Source organism: Cynocephalus volans, chromosome 8, assembly GCF_027409185.1.
Source record: "Cynocephalus volans isolate mCynVol1 chromosome 8, mCynVol1.pri, whole genome shotgun sequence".
Lineage (NCBI taxonomy): Eukaryota > Metazoa > Chordata > Mammalia > Dermoptera > Cynocephalidae > Cynocephalus > Cynocephalus volans.
Genome location: NC_084467.1, coordinates 7851329 through 7874829, shown reverse-complemented (window position 1 = coordinate 7874829; position 23501 = coordinate 7851329). Strand labels below are relative to the sequence as shown.

The 23501-nt window shown below is 40.6% G+C and overlaps 2 protein-coding genes across 3 annotated transcripts in view; both read right to left on the bottom strand.

Moving 5' to 3' along the window:
- UBE4B (ubiquitination factor E4B) overlaps nt 1–23501 on the bottom strand; it is a 123767-nt gene that overhangs the window by 13780 nt on the left and 86486 nt on the right. For both annotated transcript variants that reach the window (XM_063104746.1, XM_063104747.1), the window contains 8 exons: nt 22593–22791; nt 20790–20928; nt 15065–15164; nt 14258–14385; nt 13318–13416; nt 11593–11828; nt 6141–6267; nt 1753–1897 (listed from right to left, as the gene is read on the bottom strand). In XM_063104746.1, coding sequence (XP_062960816.1) covers nt 1753–1897; nt 6141–6267; nt 11593–11828; nt 13318–13416; nt 14258–14385; nt 15065–15164; nt 20790–20928; nt 22593–22791 — 1173 coding nt within the window. The remainder of the gene's footprint in view (nt 1–1752; nt 1898–6140; nt 6268–11592; nt 11829–13317; nt 13417–14257; nt 14386–15064; nt 15165–20789; nt 20929–22592; nt 22792–23501) is intronic.
- Nucleotides 8185–8316, bottom strand: LOC134383112 (putative ribosomal protein eL39-like 5). Its single transcript, XM_063103843.1, has one exon. The coding sequence runs from the start codon at nt 8314–8316 to the stop codon at nt 8185–8187; it is 132 nt and encodes a 43-aa protein (XP_062959913.1).

Here is a 23501-nt window from a genome sequence, read left to right as displayed (position 1 = left end):
TCAAAGTCAAATAAAAATTATTTCTAAAATAACCACTGTTAGGGATTATTTGTGACTTTTTTCATCCATTAACACAGAAAAATCAATAGTATCTGTTCAGTTGTCTCTCAAACAGATGCTATCAGGGACTGACGGTGAACAAGAGAATGTGCCATAAACCTGCACCCCAACATCTACCACACAAGAGGGCCCACGACAAGCACCGTGAGTGGCATAAAGTGGGTGCAACGGCCACATTGGAGAAGGCCAACCAGGAGGGAGCACGTGGACCGGACCCTACTCAAAGCATGGGGAGGATTTTAACACATAAAAATGGAAAGAAGAGCACTTTGAACAGGAGTGTCTCCAGGCGAATGACCCAGCATGAGCTGCACATGCTGAGCACCTGGGTCAGTCCTGAGCTATGTCCTTCCCATCGTCCAGCCTCCCTCCTCACAGAGTTCCTGCAAGGTGGGTGTTCCCTCTGATTCATGGATGAGGAAACAGAGATGAAGAAACTTCTAGTGAGTGGCAGTGCCAATTCTCAAACTCACGTCACCCTGGATGCCAAAGTTGGGGCCCTTTTAACTGTGCCCTATGTTTCCCCAGCATGTTCTGAGAGGCCCAGAGGCTGGTCCAGATTGGTGCCAACCGACCGCAACAGGAGGTAAACCTGGAAGGCTCTCTCAGAGCTGCACTGGGGAGGCACAGAGCATCAGGCCCGGGCTGACTCCATCCTGAGCGAGTGAGTAGCGGCAGGAGGTTTTAGGGCACAGGAGCAAGACTGCAGAAGGTGTGTTCAGAAATGAACATGAGGGTAGCGGGTAGGATGGCTGCCAGTGGGTGCCAGTACAGTGCCAAGAAAAAAGATGACCACCACTGCATTAGCTCCAGAATATACTCAGAGGGGCCCCAGGAGCGTGGGGCACAGACACAGGGGAAACCCAGCATTCATGGACTCTGGACAAAGCCCCGTGTAAGGTTTATGTTTTTGTAGTTTAAGCACGTTGGCTAGAGCAAGATGTAACACTCTCATTAAAGCTGCAGGAATACTTGGAATGAAAACATTCCCTAAATGTGCTTTAATGTCCTATGTTTCAGATATTTTTTGACTCCACATTAGAACCTGAACAATATTTCATTGCAAGAATGCTACTGCCGGTAAAGAAAAAGCAGTCCTTCCCACTTTGACATGAGAACCTTTTGGAAAGCAGTTCTGATTCTGAGCTTGACAATACCGGGGACAGAACTAACCAATATATGAAGTCACTAGCAGCTGTCAAGGGCCTAATAACTGACTAAGGCACCATCTTAATGAACACAATACAGGCCGGGAAAAGGCAATACGCCGTCACTGGCACTGCACGAATGTCTCGTGGAACCTGGCAAACCAGGCCTCTTTTCCATTATGAACTGGATATGAAAACCAAGATCAACTGAAAGAAAAAAACCCCACTGGAATCCTGAGTGATTCACACAGTTGTCTAGAGAAGATCCTATGAACAAATCAAATTCTTTCCCAGATCTTAATATGTTCAGGCAATGAGAACTCTTCTCCAAAAAAGCCCTTTAAAATTAAAAAGGCGGAGGAAGTTTTCAGGACACATTTGAAAGACTTCTCATTTCTTAGCTTCAGATCAAATGTTTGTTTTTTCCTATCCCAAACCTAGGATACGATTTCACGGAAGCCCACAGGTAGGAAGACTGTGACCAGTCAGCGGGACGAACGCCGTCAGGCGCACAGACGCAGCCCGCGCCGGCCCGCGCCCTCACCCGGGGCAGCTGCTCCCACTGCTCCCGGTTCTTCATCTCCTCTTGCACTTCGTGGATGCGCTTCAGAGACTCCAGACTTTCATCAAGCAAAAACGTTGTGTCATTTATCAGCATGTTTATATAGCGAACAAACTGCTTCCCCGAACTGAAAAGGCAATCACAGCGTACATGGTCATACATCTCCCCCGAGCAAAATGCCACAGCACATCCCAGAGAAAACCAGCCTCCACCCAGAGTGCCAGCCATCCCACCCCTCAGACTGCCTGCCTCGGCACAATGCAGGCACGGACCATGGAGCTCAGGACTACCAAGTCTCTCTTTAGATTGTGTGATTCCTTTACATTAATTGTGATAAGCTCATTCCAGCGGTGTGTTGGAGCTACCTTGCCTGGCTCATGAGAGCTGATTGCTAAATATTCCAGAATTTTGTGAGCTGATTCCCTTGGCAGCTTAAATTTGACAACAGTGGAAGTATTCACACCAAATGCTGACTACCCCCACATCCCCCAGCAGCAAGTTTACCAGCACGTCCCTGGCTCATTCCCTCAATGTTTTCATGTAGAGAAAACACTCTTCCAGACTATAAAAGGAAATAGGCTTACACTCACCAAGATATAAAGAAAGCACAAATAATTACCCACATGTCAGAGACAAGAGAACTACTGATAGTTATTCTCTAAAGACACATTGAAGAAAAACCGGAACCTGTACATTGGTAAAGTAGGATATTAACTTACTTTATAGAACTTGAAACTTCCAATCTAAGAAACTGTTCTACAGATCATGCTATAATGAAGGGATCTGCAGGTGAACTGAGATAGCTGGGCCTTCCTCTGTTAGAGTCTGTACTGCCAGATTAATAGAGAGAAGAGGGAAGAGAAGCAAGACTTCAGGACCTACACGTGTGCAGTCAGGGGTGGCAAGCCCATGCCCAGGGAAGAGGCTCCTGTGAAGGAAGGCAGGAGGCCCCCACTTCAGGGCCATGCCAAGTTCAGCGCAAGCACTCTCAACTGGCACCACACAGATCAAGCCATGGGCCTGCCTGGTGTCCTAAACTCATGCTAAGCTTTTGTTAGAACAGAATTCTGAACACAGATGGAAACAAAGAGTTAACAGAGAGTTTACTCCACAGAAAGCCAACTAACAAATGGTTACACCACTGGTGGTACATACGAGGGGACTTCAAAAACTTCCTGGAAAGACTCATATTATTTTCTTATTCTATTTTACCATGAACTTTTTGAAGTACCCTCGTATATTACTGACTAGTAACTCAGTTAACAAGTGTAATGGATTTAATTATGTCCCCCCAAAACTCACTGAAGCTTGAATTGTGTCCCTCAAGATTCATTTATTGGAAGCTTAATCCCCACTAACTGTTAAAAGGGTGCAAAATCCTATTATGGTAATTGAAAGGTGGAGCCTTGAAGAAGTGGTTAGATTACAGGACCACACCATAGTGAATGGATTAAAAATGGTGGTCATGGGCGTGTTTTGGAGGGCTTTAAAAGGAGAGTGAATGTGGTTTCTCTCTGCTCTCGCTCTGCCATTTTCTCAATGTGATACCCTGCTGTCACTGCTGTCACCACCAAGGACTTCATCAAATGTGTTCCCTGGACTTTGGACTTTCCAGCCTCAGACACTAAGCAATAAATTTTGTCTTCTTACAAAATACCCCATTCTGTGTATTTTGTTATAAGCAAAAGAAACAGACTAATACAGAAAACTGGTACCAGAGAAGTGGGGTGTTGCTTATAACAAATACTTAAAAATGTGGAAGTGGCTTTGGAATGGGGTGCTGAGGAGAGGCTGGAGAAATGTGGGGGAATGGGCTAGAAAAAGCCTAGGTGCTGGTGAAAGTTTAGAAGACAAGAAAACCAGGGAACGTTTGGAATGTTTTAGAGACTGGTTAAATGGTGGTGACCAGAATGCTTACGGAAATGTGGAGTAAAGACCATTCTAAGGAGGTCTCAGATGTAAATGAGAAGTGATTATTGGAAAGTGGGGAAAAGAACACCCTTGCTGTGAACTGGCAAGGAACCTGGCTGCATTCTGTCTGTTCCCTAGGACTTTGTGGAAGTTGGAACTTAGGAACTGTGAACCAGAGTATTTGGTGGAAGAAATTTCTAAGCAGCAAAGCATTCAGGAATTCGCATGGCCACTTGTTAAGCCTGTGCTTAGTTATGGTGGCAAGGCCACAACATAAAGCCAGAATTTAAAAGGGAAGCAGAGCATAAAGATTTGGAAAATTTACAGCCTGGTCATGTGATAGAGAAGCAGAGAACATTTTCAGAAGGAAAATGCGATGGTGCTAAGATTAGTGCAAAAGAAAGGGATTTTCAGGAGGAGAAAAAAGGCCCTGAAGGCATTGCAGAAGCCTCTGGGGCAACCCTTCCATTTCAGGCCCAAAGGCCTTGGGAGACAGAATGATCTTAGGGAACAGGCCTGAGGCGCCCTCCATGGGCTCGCTGCCCAGAACCACCTTGGGAAGCTGCTTCTAGCACCAGCACCCCAGTTGTTTTGGCTTCTCCAGCTGTGGCTAAATTGGCCCCAGGTGTGGTTGGACGCTTGGCTTTGGAAAATACAAGCTGGAAGCCTTGGTGGTGTCCGCATGGTTTTTTGTCTGCAGGTTCTCAGAATGCCAGAGCTGTGAAGGCTTGGGAGCCTCTGCCTCGATTTCAAAGGATGTATGGAAAAGTCTGGGGGCCCAGGAAGAGATCTGTGACAGGGGCAGAATCACCACAGAGAGCCTTTGCTAGAGCAATGCTGAGTGTAAATGTGGGGTTGGAGTTGCAACAGAGAAACCCCACCAGTGCCATGCCTAGTAGAGCCGTGAGAGTGGGACTGCCATGGAGACCCCAGAATTGTGGAGCTACCAGCGTGCAACACCAGCCTGGGAGAGCTGAAGTATGGCCTGAGACAAGGAAAGCCATAGAAGCAGAGCTGCCCAAGAACTTGGGGACCCAACCCCCATACCAGCGTGCAGAGGATGTCAAACATGGAGTCAAGGTACCTGATCTGCCAGTTTTGAGATTTAACACCTGTCCTGCTGGGTTTGGGAGTTGTTTGGGACCTATTCTTTTGGCCTATTTCTCCCTTTTGGAATGTGAATATGTACCCTGTGTTTGTCCCACCACTGTATCTAGGAAGTAATCACATGTATTGATTTCACAGATATGACTTTGAACTTTGGACTTCTGAGATGAAACAAGTTAAGACTTTGGGGATGAAATGAATGTACTTGCATGTGAAAGGGACATGAGTTTTGGGGGGCCAGGGGCAGAATGTAGTATTGAATTATGTCCCCCCAAAACTCACTGAAGCTTGAATTATGTCCCCCAAGGTTCATTTATTGGAAGCTTAATCCCCACTGTAACTGTTAACAGGGTGCAAAATCCTATTATGGTAATTGAAAGGTGGGGCCTTGAAGAGGTGATTAGATTACAGGACCATGCCATACGAATGGATTAAAAATGGTGGTCATGGGCATGGTTTGGAGGGCTTTAAAAGGAGAGTGAATGAGGAGGTTAATCTCTCTGCTCTGCCGTTTTTGCAATGTGATACCCTGCTGTCACTGTTGTCACCACCAAGAACTTCATCAAATGTGTTCCCTGGACTTTGAATTTCCCAGCCTCAGAAACTGTGAGCAATAAATTTCATTTTCTTATAAATTGCCTAGTTCCAGATATTTTGTTATAAACAACAGAAATGGACTAATACAAGTGATAGCCAGACTTAACCAAAGAGCTTAACATGGGTTGCAAAAAGATCCAAGTAGATGGAATAAAATTTTGTCTGAAAAATAACTCAAGAGTTCAACATTTTCATCTTTCTTTCTTTTTAAAGCACTGACAGATAATTTAGATGGAACTACTAACGTCCAGGTTTAAGCAGTCCCTGAAATATCAGGTAGGTATATGAAAAGTCTTTAGTTAAGATTTAGGGCTTTACTACAAGGAATGATACTTGAAATGAGCACCCAAATCTAACTGCTTCTAAATCTAAAGCCTAACGTTTCTAATTCTAAAGCTTGATATCATATTCAAGAACACTATGAGATCTCGTTTCAGTTGTTCTGACAACTTCATTTAATACTGTAATCACAGAAACATCAAAAGGCACGTTAGCACATCATTTCAGCATATTTATAGAATCTTCCTTCGTGTATCCCATCCCCAAATATCTGGACAAACCTAAAATTTAGCAATGCCTTGCAAGCACAGACCTTTAGGTAACCCCGCCAACACGCAGCAGTATGCGGTAAACTTACAGGAGGCTGAGACTAAGCAAGCAGTCAACAAGAGCCCAGCCGTGAGGGCTTTTTAAGCTGCAGTCCTACCTGCAATCTGCAAGAGAGCAAGCTGTGAGATGAGGGGCCCAATACTCACTTGAACTCCTCCATAAAGGTGCCATGGTGAGCGATGTTTTGCCAAAGGCTTTTAAAAATGGTGCTAATGTGATAGCGAATTGTGAACTTGTCATAGAACTCGCTGGTAGCTCCGGTATGCTCAACATCTAAAGAAGAAAGACAAAGGGACTGAGGGAGATGTACTCTCTTACCAAATGCAGTTATTGCTGCGACAATGATACTGAGTGAATATAAATCTGCAAAGTCAGAGATCTGGTAAAATTTCGCCTATATGTCACACAAAAGGCAGAAGAGAAATTATGAGCTAGTTTTAAAGACAAAAGTTTCACAATAAAGGTCTGGTAATAATACAATACCAAAAGGAATGGGGCTGGGAAAACTGGCATCATTAGGATAGCATTGACTCACCAGTGACCAGAAGGTGACTTATCATACCTTCCCCAATTTTATTAATTTATAGAAATGCCACAGCACTTCAAATGGGCATCCCTTAGCAGAAAAAAAAATTGAGTTAAATTTTGAGGGCCACGTACCTATTAAATGTGTCTATTATTTTAAATACTTTCGTATTAAACATGCACTAAAGTAGAGAAAAGTACAGTGAACCCCCCACGTAGCATTACTTATTTACCAATGATCACCATCCCTATACGTATTAAAATGGAACAAAAATCGGACTTGGTTATCCAAATGGTAAATAGCGTAAGCATGAGAAATTCCAGAATTCATGACAACTTTAAAAAGAGGAAAAACTGTCAGGGGATGACCATAAAGCTTATGAAAGAGATTAAAAAATTAACATAAGTTACCATTTTTAACCCATCAAATTGGCAAACATTACAAAAATGACAATACCAAGTGTGGGTGAGAATGTGGGGAAACAGGCACACTCTGTGTGCTCAGGAGAATGAATGGTGATGCAGTCTCTCTAATGACAACCCGGCAACATGTGCCACAAGCCGTCACTATGCCCATCACTGTGACCCACCAGTCCTATGCAAGAAAACGCACAGACACGTTCAACCACTGATCTCCAACGACACTCGCTTAACTATTATCTATGTTAGAGAAAAAATACAAATAATCCAAATGCCCAACAGAGAACACACAAAAAATTTGTGACATGTTAAGTGAAAAATCACAGATTACCAAACAAAATACAGGTTGAGTCCAATCATATTTAAGTATAAACTGACAAAAAATACAGAGCAAAATGCTAACAGATTTTCTCTGAGTGCAGAGATTATCAATGATTTTTATTTTCTTCTTGATATTTTCTGTATTTCCCAAAGAACACAATTTTTTTTGGTGACCAAAAAATAGTTATTTAAAAAAGAAACGAATAAGATAATTTACACCTTTCATAAAAAGATCTGAAAATACTTATGTATATTCATTAAGATGAACTGTCATTTTATTAGTTGTATAAAAGTGTGAAGAACAGTATGGAGATTTAAGCACAGCCCACAAGAGAAAGACACCAGGGGCTGACATTGTGCCCCCATCACCTAAAATTGTACATACTATCTGTACTATATTCTGAACAGAGCAGAGGCTAAGTAACTACTCTAACTTGTTACACGACATACAGCTCTCCCAACATTTTTTGTTCTTATTCACTCCTCATGCTCCCTCAAAATCACATCAGCCCAAATTCTAATTCCCAAGTCCTAGTTCTAGCAGGCCTTAAATAAACAAGACCCCTGCTGACCTGCACCCCATGCAGGTCTCCCTGCTGCCTTCTTTCTTGATTCATTAAGCTGCTTGGGCCTCAAGGCCTTTGTACTGTTGTCCCCTTTCCCTGCCACACTGAAACCAAGATCCTCTCGTGGCTCATGCTTGTCTCATTTTCTTTCCTTTTTTTTTTTTCAAACAAAAGGTTCCAGATATTTATTATGAAATCAATCCACTTGTGCAGAGCATAGAAACAATTTCCCCAATAAAACATGTCCACATGTCCACATTTTCAGCTTGATACGGTAAGATGACAGTGATATTGATTAACTGGTAAATATGTGTGCCATCTCCTGTGCAATTCATTATAGACCTAGCTTGGTTCTTCTCTAATGTCTCCTCTTGGAGTTGTACCTGATTTTATCACCAGTTTTCATCCGAATCCACTGGGGAATGGGCCGATTTTGCTTTTGTTTCTTGGCTAGCAATTGCTCGATCCTGAAAGTCTTGTGAGAAGACATGGCGAGGAAGGGAAGCCACTGCACACACCACGATGGCGGAGAAAAGGGAGAGAGAGGTCACTTGTCTCATTTTCAGCATCACTCCAATGTCATCTCCTTGGAGACCTTCCCTGACAACGCTTCTTAGTTCTGTGCCCTGCTCCCACGTTCACTGTCTCGAAGTCTCTTACTTATTTGTCCAGTGTCGATCTTCCAACATTCTAGAATGTCTGACCCATGATGGCAGGAATTTGGCATCTTCACACATGATAAATACTTGATGACTTAGTGACTGAATCTATTTGGTTAATGCTGGCCTTGCCGATTCGATCGGTTTTGGGGAAGAGAACGGTATTGAAGTAAATCTTGCTTATCAGTGTTCTCCCATTTCTGAGAGCTGTTCCTTAAGGAACTGGCTGCTGTGATACAAAATAATGTACTCTTATTTTGAATCTTAATTGTATTTTTCAAACAAAACTTGAGCTTAAGCGTTTTCTAAGCTAGAATACTGTCTCTGTGGTGTAAGAGGAGCTTGTATATGGTGACTCTGATTCATGTCTGAGAGTGAGACACGTTCAGGGGTCAGGACCTCATCAGCAGGTCTTAACATGAGGTTGATGGACACTTGGGGGAGTGTCTGTGATGCCCCACCGTAGGGCTGTCTTGTCACTCCCCTGGTAACTGTAGGAAGAACAGCACAGCAGTCGGGAGCACCTGTGCTCAAGTGCAACTGCTGAGGGTGCTGCCACACACTAGCTGCTGACCGTCAGCAAGTTCTCAACCTTCTCAGCTTCAGTTTCCTCATTTGTACAATGGAGATATTTATAGTACCCATCTTTAGGACTGCTGTGTGGATTAAGTGGAAGGATTAGTAAGTACTTGATGAGTGGTGACTATTATTAGTATTATTATTATTAGTATCACAGAGGTGGTCCAGGCCAGAGGGCACACTGCTCTATGGCAGAGGGGAAAGAGAGAACAGCAGCCACTCACTCACCAGCTCCTGGAACATTACCAGTGGCGCTCCGCTAGACACACCACTGGTTTCATAAGCAAAGGCCCAGCCCTGCTGCACATGGGTGAACATGAATGTACATGCATGTGCGTGCACACACGCTTTATCCTGAAGCCACATGACAAGCCCAGGGCACTGAGTACAAAACACATTTAAGTAAAATGTTCTTGTTTTTACTAACAATACATGTTTACTGTAGAAAAATTAAGCATCTCAGATAATAAAGAAAAATAAATAAAACTATTCATAATTCTATCATTCAAAAATAACCAAATCATTTAATAGTTTGGTGTACATCCTTCCCACATTTTTCTATCATATCTTTGTATACCGAAAATGTGGACATATTATTTCATTATGTGACATTTTCCTTACTGTTTGTTACTTAACCACTTAATGTAAATAACACATTACTGTTCATGGCTCATATAGGTCAACTGTATGGATAAACTATAATTTACTTAACTTATTCACAATTGGCAGAAATTTAGGTTGTTTTTATTATTTCACTACACTGCATTATAAATAATGCTGTGGTGAATATCATCATACACATTTACAGACATTTATAATTATTTCCATAGAATAAATTACTAGAAATTAAGTTTACACATCAGAGTGCATGCTGGTTATTTAGCTGTTGTCTCTCTTTATGCTTGGCTTAGCGATTTGGGGGCTGGGACTCAGCTGATTTTTTTCCTTTGCTGGCGGACTCTCTGTTAGGTTCGCCAATAGGGGGCGCTGCGGGAGACCTGGACAATTGGAGGAGCGACTAGGAATTTGGTCCTCCTCGGCATTCCTGCTGGTTCTCCATCCCAGCAGGAGCAGGTGGTTCCGGTTTCCAGCTTTGTCTCGTACCCCCAGAACTAGCAACCTGGCACACCCTCAGAGCACCAGCTGGCCAATGTCCTTCCTCAGAGGTCCTAGCTCCTCATCCAGGCAGCTGGGTTCTAATAACCCCAGACTCTTCCTTGTCTCCCCCAGCCGTAGGGATAGATGGTGGCTGCTTCCTGCACCTTTATTCTGGGTTGCCACGATGTTCTTTTCTTGTTCCTTTTCAGTCTTCCAGTACTTACCTGACCAGTTCCTTGTATTAAATTCTCTATTAAAATAACTGGTATGTTTGTTTTCCTAACTGCATCTTGACTGATAAAAAGCAGGTAAAAAATTCTAAGGGTTTTGGAGTGGACTGACAAACCACCTTCTAAGGCTTTACCCATTTTCATTCTCATGAAAGCTTCACTGCACTAATTCTGCACACTGGTTATAGGGTAGATTAAATTGGCTTTTGCCGGTTACTTAATCTCTCTACAACCATGTTAGCACTGGGTATTTTCATTCAAAAAATAAATCTGATGGGTGAAAAGTGGTACCTCATCATTTGAGAAAGGCTGAATGATTTTCAATCCCACCAAACCTGCTATGTGCAGCGCACCACACGAGCTCCTGTCCTGTATGAGTGTAATGCACATTTGTACCTGAATGACCTATACTTGTCCCCCATCAGGGCTAAGAGATGAAAGCAAAGGATTTTTACCCAAGAAGGGGCCTTTTACAACCAGGAGTGTTCTCTGCTATTGCCAAAGTAAGGATGTTAACAAAACTTCAAAGGGCCCCGTGCTTGCTTTAGATTTAAGAGGATACAAAATAGGCTGAGGAAGGAGAGTAACTCTTATCAGATGCCACAAAACAATAGTGACAAAGAAAGCTGGTTGAGAGATGCTTGAAACCCTCTGAAGTGAAAAGAGATGACAGCATAGGCCCAAAATGAGCAAGAGCAGGTCTCAGTTGACAGAGAGAATGACTGTGAGCACAGAGGAATCCTCGAACTCCCAGAGGCCCACAGAAATCCTGATTCCACTGGTTTGAGTGGGGTTCAAAAATAAGCATTTTTAACAAACTCCCTAGTTTTACTCACACTTTGGAAACTCTGGGTTGTATTGTTACGAAACTAATCCTGTAAGTTCAAAGCTAAGATGAACTATGTAATTTTGCTCAGATAAAAACAGCAACTTGTGCTGTTGTCACCAATTGAATCTCAATGCTAAGCATCTGACTCTCAGTGGATGCTGCTGAACCACCCGAGACCAGCACGTAGGCACAGTCAGTGTAATATTTCCCCTGGTTAGGGGAAAACAGTCCATGCTCTGCTGGCTGTGCATTAGTAGCTCATGCTTGTATGTGGGTGTCAGGATATTAGGTAACAGGTTTACAGTGACTTTGTCCACTGGCTTTAGAGACTTGGCCTAAGTCTGGCTTCCATGCGCTACGCTGGAACCTACCTGTATAAAACTTCATCAGGGAAGGTACCAACAACTTGGTGGAGAGAGGATGGTTCTCAATCATTTCAAAAAACTTCTGGGTTCGTGGCTGAACAGCAGGGTTGGTCATAAACATGACTTCTACCAGTTTGGCCACCAGATATGGATTTCGGATGTAGTTCTGGTTGCACAACATCACAACAAGGAACATCACAATATCCTGAGTGCAGGGCTCATAGAGCACCTGAGGAGAGTATCTGAACCGAGGCAAGAAGAGCAAGAAATAAATCTCTGAGAAACTCAACTGGGGTGAAGTCTGATGTCATTTAGTGGGGAAGGGGATAAGGGATAAAGAGGTCTAGGAACAAAGATACTGAATTCCCTCTAGCTTGTTGAGTTTAAAGTGACTATATCATAACTAGACAGATTTAAAACCAAATGTGTTTATTGGCTATAGCATATTATATTAGCTGATTATGTTTTAGAAAATAAACCAAAGCTATAATGAAATCAGGTAAATTTCACAAAACGCCTTCACTACCAAAAAGTCTTTCAAAATTTTTTGATAGAGTTAACTGCTTTAACTAAAAAGAAAAACAAAACAAAACAAAAAAAACCTCTGCTGAAAATGAGAATAAGCATATATGAAAATTTTCACATAGCTGTTTTTTGTTTTTTGGGGTTTTTTTTTTACTGTGCTTGGAGCAAATTTTATTTTATTTTATTCATTTATTTATTTTTTTAAAAGATGACCGATAAGAGGGTCTTAACCCTTGACTTGGTGTTGTCAGCACCACGCTCTCCCAAGTGAGCTAACCAGCCATCTCTACATAGGGATCTGAACCTGTGGCCTTGGTGTTATCAGCACCGCACTCTCACAAGTGAGCCGGCCTTTGGAGCAAATTTTAAAATGTGACTTAAGTTGCTTAAATTCTGAGGCTGGTTTCATTCAACAAATAAGCCATGATTTTTAATCACCTTTTAAATTACTTGCCATTCAAAACCCATGTGTCACTACTGACTGGGGCTTTTCATTAAGGCAGCTTTTATGACAGTGATACAACTTGCTCCATTTAATTTTGGTTCTTATTAAAAAACATTTATTCTAATTTTGGATTTTTCTATTGTTTGTTACCAAACTTTCACAACTTGTATTTTGTGATTGCGAACCTATACTACTTTGCCGTCCCCCACCTAGCCAGGACCACCACAATAATGCTACCGTGGTGTCAAGGAATTACGATTCTGAGTCTTCTAACCTGCAATGTTTCAAAAATAAAATGTGAATTTTATGCACCAAATAAGGATCTGAAAAATTAAAAAGCCCCAAATATCAGTTATAAACTCAACAATTTTTTTTTTTTTGTGAGCTTTCTCTAATTTTACAATTCAGACAAACTTGGGTACAAAATATAGATGTGGATATTTCTGGCTTTTGGATGTTCACTCAGATATTTATACACTATTTGTTCCTTCTGTTTCTCAGACACACATACTCAACTATTAAACATTCCACTCGGTTTTCACAGAATACATTATCTGCACTGTTAATCCTGCTCTGTCTTTGAGATATTATTGGCATTGGACTGCTGCCACAGTTGGATTTATTTTTCCAGTCTCTAGGCAGCATTCAGTTAAAATAGTTACATAAAATTTCAGGCATAAAATGGGAGGTCTGCAATATAATCATGTACATATTATATATAAAAACATATTAGAACTGTGTAATTTGTTAAAGGCACTTACTGTACAATAAAAAATAAAAATTCAGCAACATCTTCTACATAAAACTCAGGCAACGCTGCAAATACCTTGGGGACATCTGAATTTAAAGGCAGTGTTATACTGTCAAAGAGGAAAAAAGCACAACTTACAAAATGAAATCACAGTACATTAAACTACAGAGAATATTACACTACTATTAAATAAGTATTTTATTTGGGCAAAAAGACTCATTCTACAATACAACTATGTAAAAAGTATACAGGCGACAAAACCACAACCAGAAATGAACAGGGAATAATGAAGACTGGATATGCAAGGGTGTTTGTGAAATGCTTTTCCTTTTCTTGATTTCTTGTTAAGGTTAACAAATAAAATGGGAAGGAAATAAGGTCAGATTTGATCATTTTGCAAAACTCAAACTGTTTCAGACAAAAGAGCTACACATATTTTAAATAACATTTTCCACTCCTGCAGGGGGCTTGGGCCAATCTCACCAATATTGGTAACCCAAAGACATCATAATAACAATAAAATAATAATAATAAATAAAATTAAAATGGCTCGCTGGAGATGTCCAGTTGATGATAAAATGCTCAACAATGTTCTTAGCTCAGTCTGTGAATTAGCTGCTTATCTTCCTGGTCTCATATCCTATTAGCCCCCAGCTTTTAGTTTCCAATTTATAGATTTCCCTTTCTACATTCCCTTTCCAAGATTTTATAGTGAGTTGAAAAAAATACTATGTCAAAATTAAATAGATGCTGATAGTCACCTATTATTGTAACTAATCACTGGGAAAACACCTATACGTATAATGAATTTCATAGTCTACATAAATATAATATAAAAATCTGAGAAACGAGTTCTGAGGAAGTAAGGGTTTTGGTTTTAGCTGTCGGAGAACCACGAGGACGACACAGCCCAGACCAGGAGGGAGGCCGTGGGGGGAGCGCACACTCACTCGGGGTACGCGGGGTCCAGGACGCGGAGCAGCAGCTGAATGAGCAGGCCGTAGAAATTCAGACACCTCCTCAGGAAGCTCTCGTCAAGTAAAGCGGCGTCAGCGCAGGCCTTGCACCGCACCAGTCTCTGCGGAGGTAGCACGCCCACACCACGGATTAGTCAGGAGCCAGGCCCTGCGCCTGACTGGGCAGGGAATGGGCCGGGAGATGGGAAATCTAGGATCTAGAGCTTCTAGAGCTTCACCTCCAGCTCGCTATAGGATGCTGGTTGTGTCTCAAGCTCTTCACTTTTCCTGAGAAAAACAAAGGTATGCCAGGCAAAACTTGGAGTACAAAGTCTAGCACACAGGTAGGTGCTCAGAAAAGTTAGTTACTACTGTCATAATAAATTGACTAGGGGAGAAGGTTGACAGGAACCTACGTGAGAGGACTGTGGACACACACACACACACAGACACACACACACACACACACACACACACACACACAGAGGCAAAATGCTTGCCCACCAAGGATGTAACACCTACGTGAGAGGACTGTGGTCACACACACACACGCACACACGCACACACGCTGACAGACCTATGTGAACAGTTTATAGAGCCCTTCCAACACATCTGTGGGATGCTCAGGGGTCTACAGACTCCAGAGAGGAGCCCCTGGTTTATTCTGCATCTTCAAGTGGTCTAGTATGTTAAATAAAACTGAAATCTTAACTTGTATTAAACTGCTTGCTCAAGGCACATATTCTGGGAAAATTATTTATGAAGCTGGTCTATACAATTATCCCAATTAACAATACAAACCTTAAGCTGAGTTTTACAGCGCTTCAGCATTTCACGGTGTCTAGTTGCCAGTGGGGAATCTTTCCATTGGCTTTCATTATTTTTCAAATCTTCCACAGTTCTGGAAATGAAAGACTAATGATCAAATGAGAGAAAACACCTGGATCCACCTTATCCATTCATTTTGGCCATTTTGTTGACTCTCAGATACCATCTTTAAAATCACAGTATATCTCACAATCAATAGCAAGTTATGGTTTAAATGGCAGCATTTTTCTTCCTTACTGATTCCTAAAATAATGGTGTGTCTTAAAATTGATGGCATGTTAGATTTGATGAAAGAAGTACATTGTTCCTTAATTTTCTGGGAGGGAAAAAAAGAAGACTCTCATGAAAATTCAAGGTCACTATGCCTACTCGATTACCCAAAGCAAAAGGTTATTTTACTAGTGGTGCTTCCTTTTTTTCTTTTACAACTATTGTTTCCTCTGCTTGCAACTTGCTCCTTCACTTCCTTCAGGTGTCTGCTCACATATCACCTGTCAGTGAGGTAAAGTCTTCCCTGATCACCTAATATGCTGCATATTTTGAAGACTGGCTACTTAACAAGATCCCAACCCCTTCTATCATGACGCTGTGTAGAAAACTAGAGGTTGCGGGCTGACCCCGTGGCGCACTCGGGAGAGTGTGGTGCTGGGAGCGCAGTAGCGCTCCCGCCGTGGGTTTGGATCCTATATAGGGATGGCCGATGCGCTCACTGGCTGAGCACGGTGCGGACGACACCAAGCCAAGGGTTGCGATCCCCTTACCGGTCACAAAAAAGGACAAAAAAACCCAAAAAACAAACAAACAAAACTAGAGGTTGCTAAATCTCTAAAAGCTCCATTTCCCAGACTCTCTTGCTGCCAGCATTTCTGTAAGACCTAGCTTCCTCCAAGAGATGAACCCTCACTGCAGGCAAAGTCAACACTGTGAAGTGGCAGCTGCATGATTCTTCTGGAAGCACAGTGGAGGGGTTTTGGCTGAATTTATGGCTGAGGCTCTACGACTAGGCTGAACCCTGAAGTAGCTTCCCTGTCAGGCCAGGTTGAAAGTACGCATCTGGGAGTCTTCTTTTCCAGCCATTCCAATAACTCAATAAAACAAATAATACTCTATAACAATACATTTTTTTTCTTATCCCAGAAAAACTGGATTGTTTTGTCTACAACTGACATGTGAGCATGGCAGGCAGAATAATGGTTCCCCTGAAGATGTCACATCCTACTCCCTGAATGGAATTTGTGAATATGTGACCTTACATGGCAAAAGGGATGCTGTTGATGTGATGAGGGTAATGGACTTTAAGATGGGGAGACTATCCTGGAATATTTAGGAGGGTCCAATGTCACCACAAAGGTCCTTCTAAGAGAGAGAGGGAGTCAGAGTCATACAAGGAGAGACAACAATGGAAACAGAGGTCAGACAGAGAAGGAGACATGAAGATACTATGCTGGTTGCTTTGAACACACAGTAAGGGGGCCATGAGCCAAGGAATGCAGATGGCCTCTAGAAGCTGGAAAAGGCAAAAAAAGAGATTCTCCCCTATAGCAAGGAGTGTAACCTTGAGGTTAGCATTCATATCCTCCAGAACTATAACATAATAGTTGTTTTAAGTCACATAAGGTTATTAGTAATTTGCTGCAGCAGAAATAGGAAACTAATATAATGACCTATATGGTTATTGGCACCAGAAGAGGTTATAGGTAATAAGCTCTCAAGAAAAAATGGGCCTCTGGGATCAGTTCTCCAACGGGGCTGGTTTGAAAGTGGTGAAGATCCAGTTAGTATCTGAGGATGGAACACTAGCAGCCCAAGGCTCTGAGTGGGAAAACAGCTACATAAAGGATCACTGGGGATCTCCTAGAAGGAAATGACGGATGGTTGCTTCTCATCATGCTGGAGAGCTCGTGGAAAGAAAATACAGGCTCAAGATTTGAAATTCTCACTTCAGGGAAAAGTCAATGAACCAGGGAGTTTCTAACACTACTGTAAAGAAGCAGAATATGGTCCTATAAATTACTAAATTATAATATAGGCTAAATTCATAGCTTTACTGGGTCTGTTATCTGAAAGTCAGGGCAAAGATAAGGACCCGAAGAGTTCAAACGGAAGAACTTGAGAGAATGTAATGGCTCCGAGTACCCAAATCTCTCAAGCCCCAAGTCTCACTTGCTAGCACAGCAGCTCCTGTAATGGTCTCATCTGAGGCAGGTGCCTCACCAGGTAATGCCAATTTCCTGTTGGTTCTACAAATTCACATAGGTGAAGAAGGGAAAAAAAGCAAAATTTGCTAACATGTGATACTGGTTTTCTATTGCTGCCGTAACAAGTTACCACAAACTTAGTGGCTTGAAAGAATACAATTATTGTTTGAGAGTTCTGGGGGGTCAGAAGTCTAAAATGGTCAGCAGGGATGGTTCCTTCTGAAGGCTCCAGGGGAGAACATGTTTCCTCGCCTTTTCTGGCTTCCAGAAGTTACCTGCATTCCTAGGCTTGAGACCCCAAATCACTCTGCCCATTGCTTCTGTCATCACATTTCTTCTCTCACTCTGACCCTCCTGACTCCCTCTTATGAGGACCTTTGTCATGACATTGGGTCCACCTGGATAATCCAGGATAACCCTGCCACTTCAAGATCCCTAACTTAGTCCTACCTGCAAAGTCCCTTTCACCACGTAAAGTAACATATTCACAGTTTCTAGGGCTAGGAGGTAGTCAGCTTTGGGACGTCATTATTCTACCTACCACATAGGTACAGCCAGAAATGTGTGAGTATGTGTGGGGTTATGTGTGGAGATGGATTCTCTGATCAGCAAGAAAGGAAAATGCTACCATACTTCTATGTGAGGCTAAATTCACTGACATGATTATACCTATCACAAACTCTGGGTTTGATATTAGCCTGAGTAGTTGGGAGGGGTTCTAACTGTGTGCCCAACTAGTTGACTGAAACTTGGAATTGACGGTGACCGATGTTGAATGAAGTTGACTTGCCAGGTATCCCTTGACATAACTCAGAAGTAAAACCTCAAAACTTAAGGAGCTTGGAATATTACTGTAGATTTATCAGGTGTGATTTGCTCAGATTATCCCCCTCCCAATACATAAACACACACCCCAACTATGTCCTTCTTATATCACAGCACTGGAAAATACATAGGTGAGGGAATACCAGCATCTCTGAAAAACACAACAGTGGCTGTTCACTGCCAGCTGGGAGTGAAGGTGACAGATGGTGCCACTGAAATGGACCCTTCAAAGCCAGCAGGAGTGATGGGATCCCAGGATGACAACACATACCAGGATGAAGAAACAGATAAATCCACAATTGTAGTTTGAAATTTTTATAAGCCTCTCTCAATAACTGATATTATAAGCTGATAAAATCAGCGGAGATAAGGAATACTTCAACAAAAGTTTAACAGACGTGGCCTAAATGACATACATGGAACATTGCAATAAACAACACAGGAAGCACATTCTTTCTGGGTCTGTAAGGAACATTATTTACTAATGTAAATGTTAGGCTATAAAGCAAGTCTCAATAAACTTCAAAAGACACAAATCACACAGAATTTATTCTCTGACCACAGTGGAATTTATAGCTAGAAATCAATAACAGGAGATAAATACCCCCCAAATACAGTATTTAAACAATGTATTTTTAAATAACCCACAGGTCAAATAAGAAAAAAGAAAAATTAGAAAATATTTTGAACTGAACAATACCAAACACAAGGGATGCAGCTAAAGCTATGCTTAGAGGAAAACTAAATAGTCTTACATGTATAAATAAGAAAGGGCTGGGCCGAGCCCGTGGCGCACTTGGTAGAGTGCTGCGCTGGCAGCGCGGCGAGGCTCCTGCCGCGGGTTCGGATCCTATATAGGATCTGGCCGGTGCACTCACTGGCTGAGTGCCGGTCACGAAAAAACGACAAAAAAAAAAATAAATAAATAAATAAGAAAGGGCTGAAAAGGAATGATTTAAGTATCCATCTCAAGAGGCCATAGAAACATCAACAAAAAAGCAAACTAAAATTAAAAGAAAGCAAATCAAATAATAAAGATCCTACAGACATTAAGATGGAAAAAGAGGATATTGTGAACAACTTTATGCCTAAAAATTTTGAAACTTTAGATATTATGGAAAAACTAACACAAGATAAATGAAAATTTAAATAGTCTTATATCTATTAATTGAATAAAACCCATAATTTAAAACCTTCCCACATAGAAAACTCTAAGCCCTTACAGCTTTTTCTGGACATTTAAGGAAGAAATAAGATAATTCTTATATAATAAATTCTAGCAGAGAATATGAAAAAGGGGAACCACCACCCAGTTCACTTTGAGGCAAACATAACTTTGATACCAAAATCTAGGAAGCATTTAACAAGAAATGAAAATTTTAGGTTAATCTTTCTTTTGAATAGACTCAAAAGTCCTAAACAGGGGGCAAGCCGATTAGCTCAGTTGGTTTGAGTGCAGTGTTATAACACCAAGGTCAACAGTTTTGATCCCCAAACTGACCAGCCACCAAAAAAAACAAGACTCATAAAAATCCTAAACAGAATATCAGCAAATTGACTATCCAAAACAATGAAAAAAATAAAAAAGTCAAGTTTATTCTTGGAATGAAAAATTGGTTCAATATCAGAAAACCAATTGATACAATTTAGCCACATTAACAGAATAAAGGAGAGAAAAACATCTAATCTCCTCAACTGATATGGAAAAAGCACTTAATAAAATTCAACTCGTTAAGAATAAAAAACTTTTAGCAAACTAGAAATAAAAGGGAATTTCTTTAATCTGATAACAAAGGATATATACAAAAAGCTTTCCCCATTAACTGGAACAAGACATAAATTTCAAGAAGGTTATTTCTATTCAACATTACAGTAGAAATTACAGCCAGTGCACTAAGGTATGAAAAAAAAAAGTTTCAGAAAGAAAGAAAACTGTCATCATTTACAGACAACATGATTATGTGTAGAAAGAATATCTACAAAGTAACTACTAGAATAAGTGATTTTTGCTGGGTAGATAGATTTATAGATAGAGATATGACAGTTTCTTTCCTACTCAGAGTACACAGGTCCTAGACCAAAAGGTGGAAGTGGATTCTCTATTTACTGGTATTCCAGATGACCTGTTTGAAAAATGTTTGCTTCCACATTCCTATGACTGTTGTTTGTCTGGAGGTGCTGGTACATGGGGACAAATGCTTAGAATGAGAAACACAAAATGGTGCTAATGAATTGGAAATTGGAAATTGAGGCTGCTACCTGGCCACTTTGGACTCTTTATGCCACAAGACAACAGGCAAAAATGGGAATTACATGTTGGCGGGAGCAAATGATATTGATTATCAGGGGTAGCCATGGTTATGTCTAGAATCTGAGGGATCCTTTAAAGTGCCTTCTGGTAACGCCATGCCCAGTGCGAAAAGGTAACGGAAATCTGTAGCAACCACATATAGAGAGAATACCAAGGGTTCAGAACTCTCAGAAATCAAAGTTTGGATCACATCACCAGGTAAAGAACTCTGGACAACTGAGGAACATGGATGTCATAGTGGAGGCAGACAGAACACTGTAACTCACATACCCCCCACATTCAAATCTCCTGGTCACAGTGGAACTGCCTGCTCATGACAAATGGCAACTCAGACAATCCCAGGACGTGGCATCACGGCACATACCTATTGAGCTCCCGGATGGCCCGAAGTCTGCGGATATAGCGACGGCAACTAGGCAGGATGGAGAGGTGGTGAGCGTGCAGGGTGAGAAAGAAGCATTCTGTAGGGAATTTCGGCTCAGAAAATGGAGGCTGATCTCCATCTAGGAAAAGTAACATAATTCCTTAAATACAAATCAGGAAAAAAGCTCAATTCTGAAGAGAAAATTACACTTGAATTTTCAAGAAACTTGAGGATACTCTCTTAAATTATAAACTTGAAGTAATGTTATAAGAGAAACAGAATTCCTGTGAGCTCCATTTAAGGACCAGGTATTCTGCCCGATCTGATTAAATGATTACATTGATGTCTATCAACAACCTTTTGTAATGTGTCTTTCTGATGTGTTTTATAAAACCATTTACATTTTTCAACACAATATACAAATATTATTTACATATCAAAGTGGTATCAGATAATATTAGTAAGCTACTGATTCCATAGCCATTTCCCTGCATGTTTGTTATTTCTACTTTTTCTCTATTATAAGTAATAGTACCACTGGGAGGATCTATATACAAAAAAATTACTCCCTTTTACCTCCCCCAGCCCTAGTTTTGGAAATATATTCTGAAAAGCAGAATTACTGGGGATAACAGTATTATAATTTTTGTTATGAATCATCAAAATTCACTTAAGATAGATTAAATAAATTAAATTCTATTTCTTCATAAACTTACATCCAATTTTATGACTTTGGTTTTGGCTAACTTGCAGATATATAATGGTAATTTGAATTTCTTTCAATTTGTAGATAATTCCTACAAGTACATATATTTTTTCCTACATGTATATTTTCTTCTCTATGACATATATACTGTTTACATTTTTTTCCCAAGCAAAAGAAAACTGTCATCTTGGCAGAATTTAGTTTTGCCTTTAGATGTTTACAACAGTTCTATATTTTAAATAGTATGTTATTATCAATTATGCAACACACATTACCCCATTCTTTTACATATTCATTTTGTCTCACTGCATAAAAGGTACATTTACATATTATGACACATGCATATTATCTCTTACTTAAATCATAAATTTCTCTCTCCTTCACAGCTAGGTTAAATCCTCTATTTGGTTTTCTAATGTTTTATTAGATTTTTTTAAGATACATGCTTAACACTTTGACTATTTTGGACTTTGTTATACTATAAGGTATGATCCTAGGATTATACCAATAGCCATTCATTCAAATGACAGACACTGATTTTATTGTTCATTGGACACTTAGCTCTTAACAACAGTTTAAATATTTCTCTTGAATGTGTACATCTGATCATGATACTGCCACTGCCGGGTAAGCATGAATTCATCCTATTCCATAAATAATTTTATAATATTTAAAATATAAATGCTATAGGGTTTTAATGTCTGTCATTAAATAACATGTTTTATATTGAGAGGCAAGATCTACAATCATAACACCTTCAAAATATTCATATTCCAAACCATCAATTCGGCAACACCTGTGAAATATTTAATGAGAATTTTAACTGGTATAGATAAAATCTATACAATAACTAAGTTGCTACTATCATTTTTATTATATTTCTTTTATTTTTAACTTAAAGCAATATATTTCTTCCCATTTTTTAATGTATCTATTTGTTTTGGCTAAACCAAATAATTCCTCACCGTACTAATGTATTGTGTATCTCTATGTCATAAACTCATTTTATGGAGAAGTCATGACAATGTGTGAGGCGCGGCTAGCATCCAGGTGAAAGGGCCGTGTTTCGGTGCCGGGACAATGAGCACGTCACTCACAGAGCTCGGTCAGCCAGTCGCTCACATCCTCCATCGTGGCGTTCACTCGCGTCTCGTCGTTTGGAAGAGTAATCCGACATCTTGGGTGGAATATATACGTGGGATCAACCGTTTCTAACTTGATTTTTGTACTTAGCTGCTGTAGTACCCAAAGGAAATTCAGCATAAATCCATCTGTAGATACCAATCTATCATCTGTCTGTAAAAACATGGGAAAAAAAACTATTGAAAATAACAATTTGAGTAGAAATTTTGGCACAATTTTATATGAAAGCAGACTGAACATTCAAACATGACCATATGCCAAAGTTAATGAGGGGACACATACATCGTCACCAGTGTCATTCTATTAGCAGGTGCCATTTGCTGAGTATTAATAATATGTGAAGTATTTTATACATTCTTGCACTGAATCTTCACAATAACCATTAGAGGTCAGCAACACTGCAATTCACATTTTACAGAGGAGGAAACTAAGGCTCAGAGAATTTAAGTGATTTGCCCAGGAGCCTCAAAATTAGTAAGTAGAAACACAATAAAATGTTGCTTCCTTTTTCTTCTTTATTTCCTCTCATCAGCATCAGAACAACTAGTTCCACTTATTACCGCTTGACATAAGTTCTCTAGCTGACAGCACTAGCACAGTCCTGCATTAATAAAATAACAATTAAAAGAGCTACAATTAACATGGTTGAGAGATCACTATGTACTAGGCACTATTCTAACAGTTTCACATATAATAAATCTACAAGTTAGGTGCTATTATTATCCACATTTAGTAGATGAGGACTGAAGCACAGAGAAGTAATTGTCTGAGGTTCCACTGTTAGTAAATGGTCAAAGCACGATGAAATCACCAGGTCTATGCTCTTGTCTATACTTTTGTGTTTGCTTCCAAGTAGAGGTCTC